The sequence below is a fragment of the Leiobunum rupestre genome, chromosome 1 (assembly GCF_980474605.1).
Source record: "Leiobunum rupestre chromosome 1, qqLeiRupe1.1.hap1, whole genome shotgun sequence".
Classification (NCBI taxonomy): Eukaryota; Metazoa; Arthropoda; class Arachnida; order Opiliones; family Sclerosomatidae; genus Leiobunum; species Leiobunum rupestre.
This window is the reverse complement of record NC_143384.1, coordinates 30,815,682-30,835,264: the sequence shown is the minus strand read 5'-3', so window position 1 is coordinate 30,835,264 and position 19,583 is coordinate 30,815,682. Positions and strand designations below refer to the sequence as shown.

Genomic DNA, 19,583 nt, shown 5'->3' with positions numbered 1-19,583 from the left:
CCATTAATTAATTAAAGGGTTAGGGACCCGCTTTTCTTGAAACTGAACTTTTTAAATAGTTCATTTGGGATTACAGGGTTCGTACAAAATTTCCGCAATTAAATTCCCTGACATTTCCAGGTTTTCCCTGACCAAATTGCAAAATTTCCCTGACCATTTTTGTAGAATAAATTAATGTTTTGAGGTAAAATCTTCAGAAATATTTATTATGTATTTTTAATACATCTTTCAAAAGTTTATTTGCTGGATTTTTTTGGGGTCGTTTTAAAATTCCCTGACTTTTCCCTGACCTTTTGGAAACATTTTCAAATTCCGTGACTTTTCCAAGTTTAGCCTGGCTATTTCCAGACATTTTCCAAGACTCATTTTATTCCAAAATTAAGCAATTTTAAAGCTATATTTTAGTAAACGTTTTGAAACAAAAATAAAAATTCCCCGAGTGACTTTGCACGTTTTATAGTGGATGTACACTCTGTTCAAAAAGTCTTTGCCCGTAGGAGATTTCGAACATTTTCACCCGTCAGTTCTTGTATAGTTGCATCAAGTCGAAGCGAACATCGGTAAAAGATTAATAAAATGTTTAGCTACAAATTGGCCAAAATCATTTTCTGGAGAGACTTATAATTTGGCCTATTTTGGCCTAAAAGAGGGGGTGTCAACTTTTTTATTTTTGATCTCAGGTCATTTTAAACCCGATTTTCGTGTTCTCCTTGGTTGATTTATATTTAGAAAGTGTTGGAATTATTCAAATCGACGCATTGGTTCAAAAGATATTCACCAAAGACGTTTTCACAGAAATTGAGAAATATCTAAACATCTCACCAAGCCATTTAAAATAATAAATGTTGACGGGTTTTGTCGCCATCTTTAGTTCCTAGATGTAATCTTTTTTGTTTAATTCTAAATATGTAACAAATTGAAGGTTAACATAAATATTTTCATGTGCTCATTTGAGAAACTAACAGGGGCGACGCCAGAAAATATTTATTTTAACCTTAAATAAATCCACTTTTAAACCAGTCTGCTGGTTCTTGCCAACCCTGGTTTCCGTAACTATTTAAGCGAAGAAGAAGTTTGTTTTTAAGCCTCCACTCGTCCAATTTTCGAGCATAAATAGGTAAAAATAGGCGTAAATTTGAAGTTGGTCCATTTGACGTGACGAGGCGTCGACGGAAAGCCTCGCTAAGGGCCACTTTAAATAACTTATCTTTCGCGCAGGGCCGCCGAGTACGTGCTCAACGAGAAAAACGTTTTCAGCCACTCGCGCCCCCTCTATAGGAAAGCGACGGAATTGATTATTCACATGTCAATAGCGCCTAATTATTACGAAGGCTACTGCGATAAACACGTTGAAAGGTTCAGAACGTAGTCCTAAACGGGGACTCGTACGTGTAGACATTTAAAAGTCACCTTAAACGGGTACGCGTACGTGTAGACATTTAAAAGTCATCTTAAACGGGTACGCGTACGCGTAGACATCTCCAAGTCATAATAAACGGGTACGCGTACGTTAAGACATCTCCAAGTCATAATAAACGGGTACGCGTACGTTAAGACATCTCCAAGTCATAATAAACGGGTACGCGTACGTTAAGACATCTCCAAGTCATAATAAACGGGTACGCGTACGTTAAGACATCTCCAAGTCATAATAAACGGGTACGCGTACGTTAAGACATCTCCAAGTCATAATAAACGGGTACGCGTACGTTAAGACATCTCCAAGTCATAATAAACGGGTACGCGTACGTTAAGACATCTCCAAGTCATAATAAACGGGTACGCGTACGTTAAGACATCTCCAAGTCATAATAAACGGGTACGCGTACGTTAAGACATCTCCAAGTCATAATAAACGGGTACGCGTACGTTAAGACATCTCCAAGTCATAATAAACGGGTACGCGTACGTTAAGACATATCCAAGTCATAATAAACGGGTCCTGGATTTATCAAGACCCTAGCCCATGTTTCGAATGACCACTTCGCACATGCGCAGATATAGTCACGAGCGTTTAGCCGCTAGAGGGATGGGAATAGCCGTTTTTGCACTTGCTAGGGAAATTCAGTGGCACCCAAAAAAGACATGCTTCAATGAAAGACCTGATTAATTTTTCGGAAAAAATTAAATGCCGAAAAATTTACGGAAACTTTCTGTAAAATTTTCCGTACATCGGAAAAATAGAAAATTTAAACAAATTACATTTTAAGGGTTTTTACTCTAGACTAGAGGTTTAGATTTACTTTTGTATTCGACAAAATGAGGCGAAAATGCCATAAAATTTAAATTTGCTAACAATATTAAGCAAATCATGGAATGAAAACATATTTTTCCGAAAAAGGCCTCGGTCATTTTTCGGAAAATTTTCCTACTTACAACTCTAGTTTTTAAACATTCAAATTCCCTGACTTTTCCAGATTTTCTCCGATTTATTTTGTGCCAAAATTTTGTATTATTTAACTTATATTTCAGAAGAATTAAGTAAAGGTTTCCTATTTCTATATTTGGCCACTAAAATTAGATTCCCTGACATTTCTCTGATTTTTTTGACTAATTTTTAAAATTTCTTGACTTTTCCCTGATCTTTAGATCCATATTCTAATTCCCTGACTTTTCCAGAAATTCCAGGTTTTCCAGATACCGTGGCAACCTTGCTTTGCAAGGCCTAACTGATTATGTTATGTTTATGTTATGTGAGGAGATATGAATCGCTGAGTTAAATATTTCCCGCTGGTCGGTTACCAGATTCGCCTTATTAGCCAAAGACGCTAATTTACGTTATTCCTATTTCCTCCAAGCGGCGGATTTTGGAAGCAGATGATATTTTAACAGGGTTGCTAAGTATTTTTGCTCTAATTTATTTAACATCCAAAAAAGTACGGAAACCCTGTTTTCAGTCATAGAAAAACAGTTTTTCCAAGCATGTTTTGATGTAACCCTAAAATTGTATTAATAAGTTTCCAAAATACGCCGCTTGGAGGATATAGGATATACCACAGTCAAACCAAGTTAACTACGTTCGAAATTCACTTTATAAACGCAAGTTTAATCATTTTATTTTTTCAAAGTGCAAAAATGGTGATTTTCAACGCAAACAAATCTCACTTAGGCCTAAGCCAATTTTTTCTCCTCGATGTAAAAATTATCCGTTGGGCCAAATACGAATTTTTCCCATTTTACAGAACCATTTAAAGAGTAACTTGCACGTCCAGACTTAGGTATTATTACTTCCTAGAGAATCACTGAATGGGTTTTATTGACACGCCTATTATTCCTAGGTTACACTAACAATTGTAAGTCATCTATCGATTGCTTTTGCGAAACTGGTAAAGAATAATTATTCTTAAGTTTTATTAACCGTTAAATTTGGACACAAAATTTTACAATTTTAGCGTAACCCGAATTCTCTAGACGTACCCGTACGCGTTTATAAAAAACGTAACATAACCTCTCTATTTAATATAGCTCCAAGAAACGTCATAAAAAGCATTAGGTACGAGACAAGGCTTAACAATCCGCTTGGGAAATAAATAATACATTACGGCCAAGGCTTAAGGAAAGCATAAATCCAGTCACTGCCCCCCCCCCCTCTCCCCTTCGCGGCGGTAACACGGGAGTTCTAATGGATTACGTCATCGCGATAGAAAGCGGAGGGGGAAATATAATTCGGGGCCTTATTGCCAGAGGGCGCCAGGGGATGACTACATTTTCCTAGCAACGCCAGGCGCTTTCGAAGCAAAGTTCAAAGGTAGCGGGACAATCTATCCAATCAGCGAGAGCAATTGAGATGAGAGAGACTAGAGTCAAAATGTATACGATAAATAGGGAAATAAAGATATATCTATCTTACGGGTGGGATTTGAAAGAACGCCATCTATCGGAAGTTGGATTCAGTAGATTCGGACGTTTCAATCCGTGAAATTACACGATAGCAAGTTGATGATCATGGTTTATGATCGGCGTTTATTGCCGGAAAGTATTAAAAACGTCGCTTGTACCCTTGAAATTGGACGTAATGGATCTACTAAAGATATTTTACGTGAAAGATACTTTTTATGCGGGAAATATTGGAAAAAGATACACGTTATAGGCAAGACATAAGGAAAACCTTTCCTAAAGGAATTAATATAAAATGTTTACTAAAACCCTGCATTTATCTCGGAAATTTTACTGAAATACGGAAAATCTAAGAATTTTAACCAAAAACCCTGACTATCGTTGAATTTGACTGAAAATCTGATTTTATCAAAACATTTTACTGAAAATCTGATTTTATCAAAACATTTTACTGAAAATCTTATTTAGATATCGCAAATTTTACTAAAAAAATTATTTTATCTCGCAAATTTTACTAAAAATTTGACTATCGAGGCTTTATACTAAAAATCTTATTTAATCTCGGAAAGTTTACTAAAAATCTTATTTTATCGCGGAAAATTTACCGAAAATCTTATTTTATCTCGGAACATTTACTAAAAATCTTATTTAATCTCGGAACATTTACTAAAAATCTTATTTAATCTCGGAACATTTACTAAAAATCTTATTTAATCTCGGAACATTTACTAAAAATCTTATTTAATCTCGGAACATTTACTAAAAATCTTATTTTATCGCGGAAAATTTACTAAAAATCTTATTTTATCGCGGAAAATTTACCGAAAATCTTATTTTATCTCGGAACATTTACTAAAAATCTTATTTAATCTCGGAACATTTACTAAAAATCTTATTTAATCTCGGAACATTTACTAAAAATCTTATTTAATATCGGAACATTTACTAAAAATCTTATTTTATCGCGGAAAATTTACTAAAAATCTTATTTTATCGCGGAAAATTTACCGAAAATCTTATTTTATCTCGGAACATTTACTAAAAATCTTATTTAATCTCGGAACATTTACTAAAAATCTTATTTAATCTCGGAACATTTACTAAAAATCTTATTTAATCTCGGAACATTTACTAAAAATCTTATTTTATCACGGAAAATTTACTAAAAATCTTATTTTATCGCGGAAAATTTACTGAAAATCTTATTTAATCTCCGAAAATTTACTAAAAATCTTATTTAATCTCGGAAATTTTACTAAAAACCCAAATTTTCGAAAAAACGAAGTACTAGAAACTGGGTTTTATTTCGAAACTTTAACAAAAAATCTGACTTTAACTCGGAAACTCTACTGCAATTTTTCTGATAACCCAGAAATGAGTTGGGACTCTTCTGGATACTTAGTGATCAAGTGTAAAATCCTTAATCTTAAGACTAAGATAATCACGCCAAAAAGCACACACATAACCCTACAACGCACTTCCACCTAACTTCCGATTGGCCGATATCAGCGCCATCTTTCGACCGCGGTCTCAACCTAGTTGCAATACCGTATAGGTTGTAACTCGTGGAAAAGCCTGCGTAAGTGCTCGCGCAAAAGAGCAGGGGGTGCAGAGTAGATTTCGGTAGCTACTAAAGGCCCTAAAACGGGGGTGGAGTTTGCACCGGGGGCCAAATCATCGAGTCAGACGGATAAAATTAATGTCCATGAGTCACGATAGATGGGGTGACGGGGATTAAACGGGAGCGAGGGGGGGTGGAAGCGGAGAGAGAGGCAAGGAATTGGTCACGTGAGCGGAGAAGAATTTGGCGGGAAAATGTTTGGCGCGGGAACAAAATCGTTTACGTAAGCTTAGATGAGTTCTAAATATCATCTAACAGCCCGTTTAAATGCGCAGTCAGGTACAACCTACGTTGGTTTATAGTAGCGACAGAACGAGCTAAGCCTTGGCACGATGTCGAGCGAAGGGTGCTGAACATAATGGTTTTTCAGCGGATATAGGAGATTGTGTAAAGAATACCCGGGCTTTTGTTTGAGATGGATTCGCGGGGAGAGGAGAGCCAAGGGTTCGTCGCTAACCCTACTTTTGTCTACAGCCAAGGGTCAGATTGCGCGGGAACCCCCCGCGTTATGGCGTTATATAACGGTACTAACGGGCTCATATCTGTGACGGGTTTTCGGGGGATGTGTTGATGTGAAATATGGCAGTGGTGACTGGATCGTCATGTCGGAGATTAGCGGCTGCAGTGTGGGAAAATTTAAAATGCACCCCCGTTCGTTTGTGGCCGCTAATGGCGGTGTTTACCGCGCCATCTATATTGCTAAAACAAAGGGAAGATGTATTAATTAGGTATTTTATTATCTTGTTTAAGTGGGGTGAATATTAATGTATTAAAGTACCGAATCAAACAGTTTCTTCGAGGCTTAGTAAACAGAAGTATTCTAAAATCGTACCAGAGTTATTTAACTTTAGGGGGTTGGATTACGGAAGGCTTCAGATCACGCTTATAATTATGTCAGATTCGCTTTCTTGAGGGGGTAGTCCCTTAAGAAATCACCGAAATACTGTAAGAAACCACTGGCAATCGTAAAAATGGTGAGAAATCAGTAATCAGGTGTACAAACGTTTTACGAGTGACTATCCCTCAGGAGCGCCATCTAGGTTACTTACATTGAGTTAATCCACCATTTTAAATACAGGTTTATCCAAAATATTTATTTATTTTCTAAGTTATAAAAGTAAATATAGTTTAATAAATTATTTTAATAATTTATTGATACTGGGAATAGAAAAATCACGGGTAATTTTAGTAGTTTCCATTTCGACAAAATGGCGCCGTTATTGTCGGTTAAATGATTAGGCTTAATAATATTTTTTCTTAAAAGTTTAAGTAATGGTATTTAACAATTGTGTTAATTATAAATAACCAGTAAGCCGCGTATGGCGGAGGTTTTTTTTTAAATAAAATTCACCGGAATCCTTTTCATTTCTTAACTTAAAAAATTTAATGAACTAAGCCTAACCTAACTTTCCTCAGTAATCCTTTCGATTCAGGCCACGCCTACCGTGTAAAAATATTGGGAACAGAGAGTCCCCTTACTCCCTTAGATACTTGGTCCATGAATGGAAGAAAGTCTGACTTATTATAGTGCACAGGTATGGGGAATCGTATTCCAACCTTCTACAAATCGAATAACCCTGATCTTACTTTTAAGCGACTATTTAGAACATAAATTTTTCAAATACAGGACAAAGCGGTGATACATGTTAATCCACTGTTGAAATTTCTTTCCCCACAACGGATGATCGCCCAATGTATCACAGTTATCAGGGTTCATACAAAATTTGGAAAATTATTTCCCTGATATTTCCAGGTGCTAAAACACCGTATGTTTTCGTTTAATCGAAAAAAAAATTATATATCATTATTAAGGCGCTTCCAGACTCCAACGAATTTCTATGATATATCCAGGTTTTGGTTAAATATTTAAAATTTCCCTGATATTTCCCTGATTTTTTTGGAAATAATCTGTTTCACTGATATTTCCAGGTTTATCAGGTTCTCCAGGTTTGTATGAATAATAATAATCAGCTAAGCTAATACCCAAGGCACCACCTCAGGCCCAAGTCATCTAACGACTTATAATTCCTTTAAGCAGGTGGCCGGGTTACAATGCGTAATTATTCCGGGCCCCCAAGAAAGCCGTTACTACTGGAGATAAATATTATCTTGGCCGCACGGGCCAAGGAAATATATCGGACCTGAATGTATAGCATCAGACAAACCGTATTGGGGAAAGCATTTAAAAATAAGAAAATTCTCGATTAACTAATGATAATATGTTATTTGATTGGCTGCGCCACGTACGCCAGACTTCAGAAGCTAGATCATTACTTTTTTTAGACAGGGGGTTACGAGTGTAAACAAATAAAAAACAACGATATTCGATTAGTGATCGATAATATGTATCACGTAAAATGAAAAGAAACATATTCGGATATATTCTTGCACACTTCTTTTAATGAAAAATTAGAATAAAATGGTATGACGGTGTACTGAACCATCTTTTACAATTAACGGAATAATAATGAATTTTCTTTGACTGAGAATATGAACACAGCAAGAACTCTCGCTGTAGACGGGGATTATAGTCCGTAAATCTCAAATGTAGAGGCTATAGTGGCGTCCAATATTCTTAACGGTTTCCACAGTTTTTAAATTTAAATTCTCTGACTTTTCCCAGAATTCCCTGGTCATTTGGGAGATTTTCCCTGACTTATTTTAAGCAAAAAAATTTTATATTTTTAACCAATATTTTGGTAAAAATTTTGTTTGCAATCAAAATTAAATTTCCTGACCTTTATATTAATTGTTAAAATTACCTGACTTTTAGATCATTTTTCAATTCTCTGACTTTTAGACCGATTTTCAAATTCCCCGACTTTAAGACCCATTTTCGAATTAAACGACTTTTAGACCCATTTTCGAATGAAACGACTTTTAGACCCATTTTCGAATTCCACGACTTTTAGACCCATTTTCGAATTCCCCGACTTTTAGACACATTTTTCGATTCCCTGACTTTTAGACAAATCTTCAAATTCACTGACTTTTAGAACCATTTTTCAATTCACTGACTTTTGGACCATTTTTCAATTCTACGAACATATCCTAAAATCAGGAAAAACCGATAACCACGCCATCTACAATTATTACTCAAGAAACTGAAAGTAAAAATCAGACACTGACATCAGAAAACCTATGGTGTTAAATCCGATAACTACGCCACCTACTTCAAAATACTAAAAAGCAAAACATAAGCCCCTCCAAATATTAAAATTCTTTGGAAATCAATTCCAAAAAAAATTCAAAACTACGCTTAAAGTTTAAAATAGAATTTAGCTTCTTTAAATCCAACGCTTCATTAAGCCCCACAAGGGAATCTCCAAAGAGAGCTTAGTAATCTTACGCGCCTACAATCGCTCGAGAGAACCGGTAGAGGGAGCTGTTTCTGATCCAGCGGATTTCTGGAACGCCGTCGAAGTAATACAGCTTTTTTTATTGCCCCTTGAGCAGTCTTTCGCAAAGCGTACGTTCGGATATTCGGGGGCGGGGGCATTCAACTAAGGAGGAGAGTAAAGGGGATCCTTTGAGATGTTCAAAAACAGTGCATAAAAGAATTTCATTACAAGATGACGTCCAATAGTCCACCCCCGCAAATTAAAAATTTCTTCAACCCCGGATTTAATCAAAGTTAGCGACCTAAAAAAACCTACATTTCGTTGGGGGAGAAATTGGGAAACGTAGCGAAAAGAAATATTAGGTAAAGCTACGTTGTATAGATCTTGGCGATATCAAATCGTTCAAACATAATAACCAAGAACTCCCGGTAGATTGTAAAAGAGTGTCAGGCGCAAATTCAATCATGGAGAAAACGCCAGGAGTCGTAATGAAGGGCTCCCAGCGATTTTTTTAAAAATATTATAGGAATTATAGGAAATTTCATAGAAAATATAGGAATTTATCGGAACATTTTAGCTAAAAATAGGAAATTATAGGAGTATATTGAAACTATAGGAATTGATAGGAACTCTGGGAGCCCAACCGGTGTTCGGGAACACCAGACCTAAGCCAGAGCTAAGCTCTATTTAGAAGGAAAATTTTTCCTAAACGTTAAGGCTGTTTTGTAATACCTTGTTTTTAACGCGTAATTTTTGTACCAGGGGAGAATGGGGGTAATGTTAAAAAAGAGTGGTCGACAACGGATAATTCACCACCAGAGTGACCAGGGAAAGGCTTGGAAAATTTTATAGGAAAAATAGGAATTTTAGAAGCGAATTATAGGAAAATAAATGTATAGAAATAAGCGAATTATAGAAAAATATAGGCAACTAAATAGGAAAACAATAAGGTAATTACTGCATATCGGTATACTTTGACTCGAATCACCTTGAATATTGATAATTTTTTGTACACTGCTTTCTTGCATTATTGGATCACTGAGCGGATTTCAAGATTTTGTTCGAAAGTGGCAGTTTTTTCACTACATGTTCTATGACAGGTACTTAAAAAGTTATCTCAATTTCCAAAGATCGTGGAATTATAGGAAAATAGGTGAAAATAAAGGAATTTATAGGAAGGCATTAAAAATATAGGAAAATATAGGAAGTCTGGTCACCCTGCACCACGCGTGATGATGTCGAAGTCACTGATAAGGAATAATTTTGCACTGACAATAATCAGGGTTGCCACAAAATTTTTAGATTCAAATTTAAATGGACTTATATTTAATTAAAAAAAGGTTATTGCTAAATTCAAAAAAAGCCAAACTTTCAAAGAAATAAATGATAATCATAGAATTTGTCATAGATCTGGAGTAAAATTACGTTAGAAGTGTCAAAATAAAATTTAATTCCATGATTTTCCCGATTTTTTACAAATTCTTAAAATTCCCTGATTTTGAGGTCCATTTTTAAATTCCCTGACTTTTCCCTGACGTATGGCAACCTTGAATAATGAAGATGGCGCCACATAACACTAGGCAGCCTTCCCGATACATGCTCGTTGGCACAGTCTAACACTAGAGGGCTTCCACGCTTCTAATTAAATACGGCAAGCGACACATGGTCAGTGTCACCTGTTAAATGAGACGCGCCACCGAGCATGCGTCATGCGCCGTTATTAAATAGAAGCGGGACAAGCCTTCTAGCGTTGTGTGGCGCCATCTATAGCATAATTGTAGCAAAATCCTTGGTCATTAACAAGGGTAGAACCATCGAGCATGCGTCGCGCTCCGTTATTAAATAGAAGCGGGGAAAGCCTCCTAGTGATGTGTGGCGCCATCTTCAATATAGTAGGAGCAACAATCTTCATTTAATGGGATTTATTATTTTAATATCACCTAATTTGAATGCAATTAAACTAACAAGGAGACGACCCGAGGTGTTACACACCGATTTTGTTCAAACTCGGGGGATCGGTAGACCTTCATGTAACTTGAAAAATCCTTAAGGGAATTTATTCAATGGGCAACGGTTTCGCCATGGCAACGAAAAATGTTTTTGACAATATAAAATGGAAATTTTGCCATTGAAAATAACATGGGATTTTGACTGATTCCAAGGCCCCTGTGAAAAAGTTAAAAAAATTGAAACAAATTTAAAATACCAAAATTATAAAAAATTTCTAAATATCGACGAAAAAAATCAAGACTGATCACATTTTGATCAATTTGAACCAAATGGGTGAAAATGAAGCGATATGGCTAAAATTTAAAAAACTGTGACAACAAAATAAAAAAATACAAACATAGAAAAAAATATTACAATATTGATTAAAATCTTCTTTTTTTTCAAAATTGAAAAAAATATACAAAATTTAAAAAATATTGATCAAAATTCATTGGAATTGTCGGAAATTTATAAGTTGTGTAAAATTGGATTAATGTATAGATAAATTGCGATTTTTTGAAAAACAAAGTATTTATTTTATTTTGAGTCTATTTGATCAAACTTGAGAAAATTGGAAAATAATAGATCTAAATTAGCCCAATTTTAAAGTTTTGTAAAAATTATATAATAATGAACTAAATTCGACCAACTATCTCAAAATTGTTTGAAATATTTTTTTTTTCAAAATTGAAAAATGTTAATAACACTGAAAAGATTATCAAAATCAATAGTTTCGATTCAAAACGATCAAAATTGATAGGAATTGATGGAAATTTATTTATATAGATAAATTGCTTTTTTTTAATTATTTTACAAATTTGGAAAATAATAGATCAAAATTAGCAGATTTTTTAAAATTATTATTAATATTATTATTGATTATTTTAAGAAACAGTGAATTACAAAATTGTTTTATTCGTTGTTATTAAACGTTTCTCGGCTCTTCAAATCATTTGTTTTCTCATATTTTTCCCAATTTGGGTCATTTTTAGCGAAATCTCTTTATTTCACCCAATTTTAGTAAAATTTTTATTTTTCTCCCAATTAGGTTCAATTTTAGCAATTTTTTTTATTTAACCCAATTCGATTTGATATAAATAGTTTTTAATGAATTTCAACCAATTTTATTACAAATAACTTATCTTCAAAGGTTTACCCAATTTAATCCAAATATTTAATTTTAAAAGGTTCTTACACAATTTTATTTGATATAAGTAATAATTAATGAATTTCATTTATTTTTATTTATTATTTATCAAGTAAATAATATTATAGAACTTTTAGAACCAAAACAACTACGGATTGGAAATTAATGCGGTTTTTGATCGAAACTACTGATTTTTTTTTTAAAATTATACTTTTTTTTACAAAATTTAAAGATTTTGCTAATTTTGATCTATTATTTTCGAAATTTGGAAAGTAATTTAAAAAGCAATATATCTATATAAATAAATTTCCATCAATTCCTATCAATTTTGATCGTTTTGGATCGAAACTATTGGTTTTGATAATTTTTTTATTAACAATTTTCGATTTTTAAATAAAAATATTTCAAACAATTTTGAGATAGTTGGTCGAATTTAGTTTATTTTTATATAATTTTTACAAAACTTTAAAATTGGGCTAATTTAGATCTATTATTTTCCAATTTTGGTCAAGTTTGATCAAATTGACCAAAATAAATACATTGTTTTTCAAACATTTATCTATACATTAATCCAATTTTACACAACTTATAAATTTCCGACAATTCCTATGAATTTTGATCGAAACTAATGTTTTTGATCAATATTTTTTAAATTTATATTTTTTTTTCATTTTGAAAAAAAAATATTTTAATCAATTTTGAAATATTTTTTTCAATGTTTGTATTTTTTTTATTTTTTGCTCACATTTTTTCCAATTTTAGCCATATCGGTTCATTTACACCCATTTGGTTCAAAATGATCAAAATGTGATCAATTTTGATTTTTTTCGTCAAAATTTAGAAATTTTTTATAATTTTGGTATTTTAGATTTGTTTCAATTTTTTTAACTTTTTCACAGGGGGGGGGGGGCCTTGGAATCGGTCAAAATACTATGTTATTTTCAATGGGAAAATTTCCATTTTATGTTGTCAAAAACATTTTTCGTTGCCATGGCAAAACCGTTGCCCATTGAATAAATTCCCTTTAGGATTTTTCAAGTTACATGAAGGTCTACCAATCCCCCGAGTTTGAACAAAATCGGTGTGTAACACCTCGGGTCGTCTCCTTGTAAGCGCCGGGAGTAATGGTGTACTCCTGTAATCCCAAGCGTCTGGGAGGCAGAGTTTGTGGATGGCCGTGTGAGGACGATCACCAATGCCCCACTGGTGTCCCCACGTATCCCCCCGTTGGCGTGGCCGTTACACATATCTCGCCCTGATTAATCAGTGGACGAGCGGACTGAATTTGTCCCACACGTTACAATCCCGAATAAAAAAAATTAAAGCTTTTGTCCTCACAAAAAAAATCAGGCGTTCACTCCTAGCATAGCGGTAAAATTGTTGGACGGCGCAACTCCTGAGCATGCTAAAAACGAAAATGAGTGACTCACCAGTACTGGACGAGCGGAGCTCTGCGATTCTTGAAGTTGAAAATGACAGAGTGCGTCCGGCTCGAGCTAGGAGACTTAATCTGTGATGGCTTCCACCTAGTTTACATTAATTTTAATTAGCCGAGGTACGAAATTAATTCAGATTAAAACTATATATACTGGGTTCATACAAATAATGGCCACCTGATTTCCCTGATATTTCCCAGTTTTCCCACAGATTTTTCGCAGTTTTAGCACGGATATTTCCCTGATTTTCCCAGTTTTCCCACAGATATTTCCCGGTTTTCCCACGGATATTTCCCAGTTTTCCCACAGATATTTCCCGGTTTTCCCACGGATATTTCCCTGATTTTCCCACAGATATTTCCCTGATTTTCCCAGTTTTCCCACAGATATTTTCCAGTTTTCCCACAGATATTTCCCGGTTTTCCCACGGATATTTCCCGATTTTCCCACAGATATTTCCCTGATTTTCCCACAGATATTTCCCGGTTTTCCCACGGATATTTCCCTGATTTTCCCAGTTTTCCCACAGATATTTCCCGGTTTTCCCACGGATATTTCCCTGATTTTCCCACAGATATTTCCCTGATTTTCTTACAGATATTTCCCGGTTTTCCCACGGATATTTCCCAGTTTTCCCACAGATATTTCCCGGTTTTCCCACGGATATTTCCCTGATTTTCCCACATATATTTCCCGGTTTTCCCACGGATATTTCTCTGATTTTCCCATTTTTCCCACAGATATTTCCCGGTTTTCCCACGGATATTTCCCTGATTTTCCCACAGATATTTCCCTGATTTTCCCACAGATATTTCCCGGTTTTCCCACGGATATTTCTCTGATTTTTCCAGGTGAAAGATAACCGCAATTAACTAAGCTTTACAGAGTAGCTCATTTCATGAATGTTATTTAAACTAAATTGGTTCTATATTATCATATAAAAGGTGTAATTAAGTCTATTATTATTATTATTTGTGCAAAAAGGCAGATACATTTTGTATAAGGAAACTTTTGGATGTAAATTTGTACTCATTCTTTCTGAACCCTCATAAATTTCCCCTATTTTTACAAAAAAAAAGGAATTTCCCTGACTTTTATAAAAAAGAAACCACAACGAAATTTTAAAAGTGCACAAGAATTTTAATTTCAAATTTATAAATTTCTTAAAATAAGGAATTTGTGCAAGTCACTAACATTTCTTACTGTCTAATATGCCAAATAGTGGAAAATAATAAATTTTAATAAAAATAAAAAACATACCAAAAAAAAATATATTTGCGCTATTTTAGTTGCCAGGTTTTGGGCTAGAAACTCAATTATAGCCCAATCTAGTTATATATTTTGGCTATTTTTCAACGATTTTTCCTGAGTTTGAATTTTTCTGCTATATATCTTGAAGCTGTTTTTAAAGGTTCTTTTGTGAAAACCTGAAACATTATCTCACATGTAAGTGATGCTACATATCTGACAGATATTATTTACATCATTTAAATGAATTTATGGATTATTAGTCATTATTTGCCGCTGACATGGACTTAACTCTAAAAAAGTTAGATTTAGGTAACACTGCTGAAATCTCCAGGTTTTCCAGGTTTGTATGAACCCTGATATACAGGGTGTCTCAAAAGGTTATTCACATTTTTAAGGAGTTGTAGGGGTGAGTTGAGAAGTATGCATGTTTTTCCCCATTTTCCTACGGTGAGTGAAAAGAGCGCCAGAGAACTTCAAAGTGTGGTCTTTAGCCCCTGGAAATAGGCTGCTACAAGCGCAAAACCAAGCAGCCAGGAAATGCGAAAATTAGGGTTTGGGTTCATGAGATAGGTAAAAGAAGACTTTGTAAACAAATCGAGGTAACCAGCGTAAAAAGGTAACTTTAACAGTATTTAAAGTCCCTGCCGCTTGGTGTTGCGCTGGTTGCAGCCTACTTCCAGGGGCTAGTAGGCCACACTTTGAACAAAGAATATAAAGCCCCAGGAATGGAAGGTGTAGCTCCGTCTAGTGGAACTTTTGCGCCTCTCGTTTTTAAAGAGAGACCGGGTTGCGTTAACCGTTTCCGGTTACTCTGATTTGCTTTGCCGTTAGTTTCTAGCTCGGCCAAAACACGCGGCCAATAATATCAATCCTTCCATTCCTGGGGCTTTATATTCTTTGCTTTGAAGCTCTCTGGCGCTCTTTGAACTCGTCGTAGGAAAATGGGGAAAAAACAGGCATACTTTTCCACTCACCCCCTACAACTCCTTCAAATTTTTGCATAACCTTTTGAAACACCCTGTATATCTACTATCCGAAACCTATAATCCAAACCCCTACTAAACATTCACTCTTCACGAAACAAGAAAAAACTTCATAGCCCAGACTTGAAATAAGAATAGGGTTAATTAAGATGCAAATTTAAAACTACAGAGCTGTGAAATTCATCCTTTTTTTCTCTATTTAAATATCACCAACCAAGACGGGTTTTTAAGCCTAGACGGGACTTTAAAATGCTAAGCCTGTCACCGAGGGAGAAGGAAGGTGGAGAGTTCCTAGACAACGCCAACCCCATCTAACGGTGGTTTCGAAAGTTAATTTATAGCCGTGACGAAATACCAAGTCTGCTGATTAAATTATCAGAACTTAATTATAATTTCAAAGCCATTGAAACAGACGTATCGGTAATAACATAACGGATATTTATGTAAAAAGAGATGCCTACGTGATTTTAAATATTTCAGTTTAAACATTCCGATCTCATCTGACAAAAGCTTTAAATTTGTAATCTCGTAGGACGTCTGCCCACGAAATTGCGTCTGCAGTTTTGAGCATTTTTCCAGCTAAGTATCAGCTTACTAAGCGTAGAAGTATTCGAGAAGTAATCAAAATCCCTTATGAAACTAGAAGAGCAGCTATTTTCCAATTTACATAAATTTTTCTAGTCGGTACGTGGACGAACAAGTTGCACACGCCGTAATGATACCGTTTCACATTGAAAACCCCAGAGCAAACAAAAATTAAACTTAACAGACAATCAGTTATTGAAGTATTTTTTTTTTTCATTGATAACGGTCTCAAAGGTTTCAAATGCCCCAATTTTGGGTCCCCGAATGCCCAAAATTAAACTTCCAAATGTAGGGGCTTTTTTTTTTAACCATTTTTAGACCTTTTTATAAAGAAACATTGGTATCGATGACGTTTTTCTACGAAAAGCCAGGAACATAAAGGTAAATTCGACGAGGCACCCTGTTTATAATTAAAATAATAATCAACTAGGCCTAAGTCATCGAGCGACTTTTAAAGTCATTAATTGCGTAGGAGGGTGGTGGCAAGCCCTTCAAGCCACGCGAGCCAACAGCTCCCTACACTCACTATTACCGTTAACCTCAACAAGTTTTTATGGAATGGGAAACAGGAGAAGTCGGGGGGAAACCCCTTAAACCAGTGGGGAGAGAACTTGCAAACTCGACGCAGAAGGAGTTGTTCCGAGTTTTCACCCAGTGCCACAAGTTGGGATCGAACCCGGTTCCTCTTGATGCGAGGCGAAAGTGTTAACCACTCCGCTACCCCACACTCCAAGTTTTAGAATATGACAGTAATATAACCAATAAAGATCTAATAGCTGACGGAGTACACCTGTGCGCCTCCATTTTTATACCTCAAAACAGGGATTTTGACCAATTTTCTCTACAGGGTTGCCAGTTTTTTCACAATCAAATTCCCTGACTTTTCCAGGTTCTCCCCAACCATCTCCCTGACTTGCTTTGTGCCCAGATATGGTATTTTTTAACAAGGATCGATCAAGGGTCGAAAAACTCCCTCGGGCCGAGGCAAACTCGTATGTAAAAAAACAAAACTAAAAAAAACGAATTTTACCGAATGTCTGTGCCGAGGTTAACCTATATTTTAGTTAAAGTTTCCTATTTGCAACCGAAATTAAATTCCCTGACATTTCCCTGATTTTAAGACTAATATTTAAAATTCCCTGACTTTTCCACGTACCGTGGCAACCCTGTTTCCACCCTATTGAATATTAAACTATATAATAAGGGAAAACAGAATAGTCAGGTTTATTTATTCAAGGTCGATTTGACCTGGTATTCCAGCTGCTTCATAATGTGCAATGTCTAAGTAAAATTAAATCCTCCCCCCCCCCCTCCCCTGTTTTGGAGCTTCTGACCATACGGGCCATTCAAAATAACAATTGGCTTTGGAAATGTCAACCACATCAAACTACTACTACGATATGTCGGTCAAAGTAATAGTTATAGTAATATTTTTAGGTGAAACTAAAAAGCTAGCGAAACGGTTTGCCCATACAGCGACGCCGTCGCCATCTGTTACGACATTTAAGATTTAAAAAAAAAGTTGGGGCGAAAAAAAGCTTCTTTTGGCATTTGCCAATGGATTAATATATTTCTTGGAATATTAAGTAATTTCTGGCTAGAATAGGCAATTTTTACACCTATCACATTAAATAAAATTTCTGCTTTCTAATGTTAAGGTAAATATGTATAAGAAAAAATTACAGAGCTAAGGTATAGTTTATGGTAAATCTAATAAATTATACCTGGTCAAAAACAAAACATTAGATGGCCCTATATAACGAACCAAATCAAAATAAATTACGAGGTTAAATGAAAGAAAGTTTTTATAACCCAAAAAGAGTTATCAAATATTTCATTTATTATTATTGTTCTCAAAATTCGTAATGGGGCTTCTAGTTTGAAACATATATAATAGAATACACTAAATTTAGGGGCGAGGTCAAAACAATTATCTGCAACACAATAATTAGTCACACCCTAAACAAACCCTCCAAAGATAATCGCTATTACAAAACAATACGAACCATTTACAGCACCATTGCTTCCCATTGCCGACAATGAGTCGCTGATGTCCGATAGTCCGCCATCGCTGTTTATTCTTGCTGAATGCAAAGATGCAGAGAGACGTCGTCTTAATTTCTTCATAGCAGCCAACTTGCATAATCTCAATATCAATAGGAATTTTTGACGATATAAAAAAAGAGCTTGTAGTGATAATATTCTTCCAGAGTAGTTCACACAATTACTCTCCAAACAACAACAAATAACGATATATACATGTATATTGCTAATGGGAAACATGCATAGTTCTCTAAGTCTTTGAAGATATTTTCATCTGTTTTCAATTTGACATTGCAGCTTTTGGTTTTGTTTTAATAAAGTTGAAAAGGCACTTGAATGGACGTCTAATGATTTCGTTTCCTCTACAGGTTTAACTTACTGAGAGCTATGTATATATAATTATAATGTAATTTCCTCGCGACTGTGTAAAACAGGGTTTAGATAATGAATCATTTTGAGTTAAAGCAGCCAGATGACAAATCACCTGAAAAGAAAAGAAAATCAATCAGAGTTACTTGTATCCTAATATTTCCATTAAGTGTATCGAAAGTAGCTTAAAGTACCATGTAGAGGAGAAAAAAATCTAATGTTTATCATTTGATAAGAAATAAAATATAGAAAACCTTTATCAATGAACACAAGGGCTTTTTTTACTAAGATAATATGGACCTTTAATTCCAGAGTTTAAATGCCATGTTTAAGGGGTTGAGAACCATTGGCCCATAATTTACCTAACTTGTTATTACAAATTTGTAAACATTTAAGTTGAATGTAGATCCACTATCTACATGACTCATTATTTTAGAATCTAACTTCCAGAACTTCAAATAGGGACTTTTGCCAACTTTAAAAACATTACGTCTAATAAATACTTATTTGATTCTATTAGTAATAATATAAATCTGTTTTAACTTTATAATTATAATAATTAATATATAATATTACACTAGTAAGCCTTTGTTATAATTATCGCTTATTTGCAATTGCTATAAGGTAAGCAGTACAATAAGCCTCGGTCTAACTAATGCTGTATCATTGTAAAATAATTAACCACGCAAATAAGACGCTTTAAATAACGTTACGCAAAAGACACTGCACTAGAAGGAAACTTAATCGTTTAAAGAAAATTTTATATAAATGAATTGTTTACCTGCTTTTAATTACGACTTAACAGTTTAAAATTAGAAGCACCTTGCCACCTGTTAGAAGAGCCATGTTTTTTTTTCTTTTTCTTTTAGCGGGATTTTTAGGCAGAAAAAAAAGGAACCGTTACCGCCCTAAAACTGAAAGTAACGGTTTCTTTGGAGAAGAAAAATATGCACGTATTTTAACTATAAAAAACCTTATTGG

The 19,583-nt window shown here is 34.7% G+C and overlaps 1 protein-coding gene across 4 annotated transcripts in view; it reads right to left on the bottom strand.

Annotated features, from left to right (window-relative positions):
* Positions 1-19,498, bottom strand: part of LOC149962084 (cyclin-dependent kinase 17-like) — a 111,621-nt gene extending 92,123 nt beyond the window's left edge. Inside the window, exons 1-3 of one of the 4 annotated variants that reach the window (XM_090178316.1) lie at positions 19,384-19,498; positions 18,197-18,717; positions 13,366-13,461 (exon numbers count right to left, since the gene is read on the bottom strand). In XM_090178316.1, the coding sequence (XP_090034442.1) occupies positions 13,366-13,461; positions 18,197-18,473 (373 nt within the window). In that variant the 5' untranslated portion in view covers positions 18,474-18,717; positions 19,384-19,498. Of the gene's footprint in view, positions 1-13,365; positions 13,462-18,196; positions 18,718-18,856; positions 18,971-19,284; positions 19,343-19,383 lie in introns of those variants that run through there. The other 3 variants (XM_090178332.1, XM_090178324.1, XM_090178340.1) reach the window with 3 other exon arrangements.
* Positions 19,499-19,583: the final 85 nt, after the last annotated feature.